The sequence below is a fragment of the Ascaphus truei genome, chromosome 3 (assembly GCF_040206685.1).
Source record: "Ascaphus truei isolate aAscTru1 chromosome 3, aAscTru1.hap1, whole genome shotgun sequence".
NCBI lineage: Eukaryota > Metazoa > Chordata > Amphibia > Anura > Ascaphidae > Ascaphus > Ascaphus truei.
In genome coordinates this window covers 140,648,599-140,653,598 of record NC_134485.1, presented here as the reverse complement: position 1 = coordinate 140,653,598, position 5,000 = coordinate 140,648,599, and the positions used below count along the sequence as shown (strand labels likewise).

The 5,000-nt window shown below is 44.2% G+C and overlaps 1 protein-coding gene across 9 annotated transcripts in view; it reads left to right on the top strand.

Moving 5' to 3' along the window:
• RPH3AL (rabphilin 3A like (without C2 domains)) overlaps positions 1–5,000 on the top strand; it is a 692,976-nt gene that overhangs the window by 383,394 nt on the left and 304,582 nt on the right. For all 9 annotated transcript variants that reach the window (XM_075589573.1, XM_075589571.1, XM_075589570.1 and 6 more), the window contains one exon: positions 4,170–4,299. In XM_075589573.1, coding sequence (XP_075445688.1) covers positions 4,170–4,299 — 130 coding nt within the window. The remainder of the gene's footprint in view (positions 1–4,169; positions 4,300–5,000) is intronic.

Genomic DNA, 5,000 nt, shown 5'->3' with positions numbered 1-5,000 from the left:
TATCTATTAAACAGCACCTCCACCTGAGAAGGATCCTCACATAGTAGGATAACACCTCCCAAGACAATATGCTCAGTAATACACACACAGTATGGGGAAACAGTATTTACTGGGAGGTAATAAACAATGACATCAATAGGAACAGCAATAGACATATGTATGCCAACCCGCGGAATATGCCCACAGTACTTGGATGCAGGGGCACCAGTGTCCAGACCTCAATGGCCTTTCCCACCCCCAAGTGTGAGACAGTGCTGCCCACGTGAATGTTGGTGCACTTATGCGGATACCTTTCCGGGCGCTCCAGCTCCCAGGTGTAGCTGATAAACAGTCTGCTCCAACGGCGCCTTCCGCCTCCGGGTGGGGTGGTCTCCAGCAGGAGCGTCCCACCATAGATAGTCTCTGAACGTAGGTGGTCTGATCCCAGACCACAAGTTACGCGTCACCGCGTGGCACAGATACTGTGTCCCTGATACTGCACAACACAGGAAAAAGTGTCCCTGACTATGGACTACCCTATACAGCTGCAGGTGCCTACTGTGAGTCGGGGACTAACTGGGGTCTGCAGGGAAAAGCTGGCCTAGTCCCAGGGCTACTGGCACCTGGGACCCTACCTCCCTCTTCTGTACCCTGCTCCCAACTGACCAACTGCCCTAACTGTTATCACTGTTCTAACTGTTATAAATGCATCAGCCTTATTGGCTGCCTGGCAACATGTGGTCTGCAGCCCCTGAGGCTGCTGGGACTAGTAGTTCCCAGCAAATCTATGGGTGTAATGGCCGCCGCTGGCATTATACTGCGCATGCGCCAGGTGTACAAAGATGGCCGCCGCAACTCTAGATACTATCTGTGCATGCGCAAGCCTTCTCTGCGCAAGCGCGCACAAACAAAATGGCACCTGCTTGCCAGCTCACAATCTCCCTGCAGCAACCACACAGCCGTCCCCCTCACGCAGCCTAGAGGGCTAAGAGGGGGACCTGGCTACATATGTGTGTATAAAGTGCCCACAGTGTATACAGCTCTTCACAAAAGGTGTGTGTGGAGTGGGAGTGTATACCAATGGTGTGGGTAGGTGTAGAAATATAAGGTGTTGCATTACTATTAATGTGTGTATATACTATGTGGTCCCTATTGGTATATAGGGATAGAATTACATTGTACATTTGTATGTGTAAGAGACAGCTGTGTGTGCATTCATATAGCGCCGTATGTATAGACATGGCCTTTAGCACTCATGGGAAGAGAGTTCTCTTGTGTCAGAGTAATACTGGGAGATGTCTGCAGCCAGACTAATGGCCCATCGGATTAACACAGTGGGGGTCCCTGCATCTGAATGGGTCTCAAGCTGTGTGAATCCTACCGGGCTGCGTGCCCATTCAAAAGCAGGGACCCCCACTGTGTTAATCCGATGGACCATTTCAGCCTGCTCTGAACCATCTAACAAATTACTGTGAGATAGCCACAGATTATTCAAGGCAAGTGGTCTAAAACCGGCGGCTGCATCTGTATGTGTGTATGTGTGTAGGTGTATATACATGTGTGGATATGGATACATAAAAATAACAGAAGTGCATACTCAATAGTGTAATTCATTTTAATAAAACATGATTGGAGAAAGCTACATGAAATCACTTTCATAAGTGTAGGTTGATATATCGCATTAGATAACCTGATCTTAGATAGGGGTCAGCATGGCGTTCTTGAACTGGTGCAGATGGAAGTAGAACACAATGAAGCCTCAGTAACATGATCCTGGGTCCGTAATGGTCTTCCTCAAGGCTACATGATGCTGCACTCGCCACCTACCTCCATGTGCATACCTAAATCCACCTAAAGCTCATGGATAATGATACCCTGGGACTGAGGATGAGGTCTCCATGCTCCTCATCATCTCACCCTAAATCTTTCCCCCTCGATCCTATTCCCTCACATCTCCTCCGCTCCCTCTATGACACTAAGCCTTACCCTAAGTCACCATTTTAACCTCTCTCTCATCTCCTGCACATTTCAATCTTCCTTTCAACGTGGACTCATCATGTACATTCTAAAGCAACTCTCTCTTGACTCCACCTCCCTCTCTAACTACGTCCCTATCTCTCCTCACTTTTGCCTCCAAGCTACCTGAGCAGCGTTTATACAACCGCTTGACTCGCTTTCTCTCTTCCAGCTGCTTGCTTGACCCTTTCCAATCTTGTTTCCATATTCTACACTCCACCAAGACAGAACTAACAAGAGTTGCAAATGACCTACTCACAGATAAGTAAGGGTCACTTCTCCTTACTAATTCTCCTGGATCTCTTTGCCACCTTCAACACTGTTGATCACCACTTCCCCTGCACACTCTCCATTCTATTGGCCTCCATAACGCCACCCTGTCCTGGTTCACGTCCTACCTGGCCAACTGCTCTTTCAGTGTCTCCAACTCTTCATGCCCTGTTCCTATTGTGGTCCCACAATGCTCTGTCCTTGCCCCTCTGCTATTCTCACTCTACACCTCTTCTTAAGTCAACTAATACATTTTTTTGGCTTTAAGTATCATCTTTATTCTGATGATACCAACATTTACCACTCCTCCCCTGACCTCTCCCCCTTTATCTTGTCCCATATCAATAACTGTCTCTCGGTAATCTCCTCCTTGATGTCCCACCGTTATCTGAAGCTAAAACAGAACAAATACTCTTTGCCCCTTCTATTGTCACCCCTATAAACTCTCCCTCTATCAATAATACCAAAATCTCATCAACACCCCAAGCCCGCTGTGTATGGGTCATCCTTGACTTTGCCCTCTCCTTCATTCCTCATAATCACTCCCTCATGAAGTCCTGCCATCTCCACCTCCGAAATAACACCCGGATACGCCATTTTTTCACACATGATGCAACTAAAATCCCACTTATTCATTCACTCATCTTGTCTAGCATTGACTACTGCAACCTTCTTCTTGTAGGCATTCCCCTTGTCCGCTTGTCCCAACTCCAATCCATCCATATGCTGCTACCAAATTCATCTACCTCACTTACTACTCCTGTTCTGCTGTGCCACTATGCAAATTTAAAACCGTAGTTATAACTTACATAGCTCTCAACAACACTGCCCTCCCTTACATCTCAGTCCTCATCCCCAAATACTGTAGATCCCTAAATGCCCCATACCTTCTGTCCATGACACCCACCTTTCCTCCTGCCCTAATACCTCCTCGCTCTCCCACCTAAAAGACTTCTCCTGTGCTGCACCCTCTCTCTGGAATTCCCTACCATGCACCATCAGACTCTGCCCCAGCATTCAGACATTTAAAAACTCTTTGAAAACTTAACTTTTCACAAAATCCTAACTGGCATACCGCTAACATTCTCCACCTCCTCCCTCCAACCCTATTGGGACCAGCTGTGCATCTGGACCAAACTCCACGCTAACACCCCAAAACATCCTCACCCCCAAACCTTAATGGTATCAACTGTGCAGCTTGATCATACTCTGAGGTATACTCCATCCCACAATGAGCAACCATCTACCTTTTGTTCCAATATTGCCCCTTATCCCCTCTAGATTGTAAGCTGTCATGAGCAGGGTCCTAATTACCGCTTGTATCTGTTTGCACTTGTTTTGTCCTTATTTGGTATGTCATTCTGTTTATGTAATATACTTAACTTTGAACCCCCACTGTACCGTGTTGTGGAATATGTTGGCGTTTTACAAATAAACAATGTTAATAGTGATGTACATCTCAGATGCTTCAACACTGACAACAAGGAAGAACCTTATAATGAATTCCCTTCTAGCTGGTTCTCTTGTTGTTAGAAATCTATGGTCAAGAGGTATGTAAATGCATAATTTTTATACTATACATTTTAAACAAATGTCAACTCAATGCACATTGGTGCATTAGGAAGTAAGAACATTTCCTGTATTTTCAAACCAGATCTCACAAAAAATATTTTTCATAGGTGTCTAGTATGCCACTCAGTAGTGACTGTGTTACTATCATTACTTCGTATGGCTTTTCCATTACTGTGGAAAGTTCTACTTTGATCTCCAAGGCGAACACCTCAGCTGGCAACACTTGTACTTATGGCACCTCCATTTACCAGGACACCAACCAACTGTAACATGCTAACCTATCTATCAAGCTGCTATTAATATTGCTCTCATTTGGCTTGGTTGTATTTCAGACGTCTAGTTGAGCGGTTAGAAAATATGAGGAAAAATGTGATGGGGAACGGGATGTCGCAGTGTCTGCTATGCGGGGAGCTTCTTGGATTCTTAGGCACCACCTCTGTTTTTTGCCAAGACTGTAAAAAGGTAAAGTGGAACCTTCTTCATTTTTTTTATAGTAGACAAAGAATTGTCAAATAGGTAGAAGTGCTTCATATCTGCCTTGCCTATGCTTTTTATTACAGAATCATTTTTTAAGAAAATGTAAAGTTCAGATTAGTTTTATTTTGTGCTTGCTGTCTAAATTCAAATGTTCCATTTGCGTGTTTACAGTAATAAGTTTTAGCACTTTTATGTCATATACTGTAGTGCTTTTCTCCCAATGGGACTCCAAGCACTTCACAATTACAGTATAATACACGGTCAGCAGCTTTGTACATAGTTTTTCTTACAGACACATAGTCCCTGCCCAGATGAGCTTAAAATCTTATGTTTTGGTGCCTGAAGCACAGGGAGATAAATGACTTGACCATAGTCACAAGGAGCCAATACTGGGATTTTAACCCTGCATCAAAAGCAGAGTCAAGAGTCCGTGCCTTTGCTCACTGATCCAGTACAGTAACATTTTGTTTTAGCTGCTGAAGAACCATATATTTGTTTCACACATCCCCTCTCTCTTTGCATCTTTAGTAAAGCACCTTTTTTCTATGTAACCTTGTAGACAAAATCATATTTGTAGCTATATTGGTACCTTCTTTCATGTGGAAAATTAGAAGGAAAAATTAAAGATACTCTTTTATTACACTTATAATGGTATACAGTGTACAAGATTTAAAACTTTACTGAGT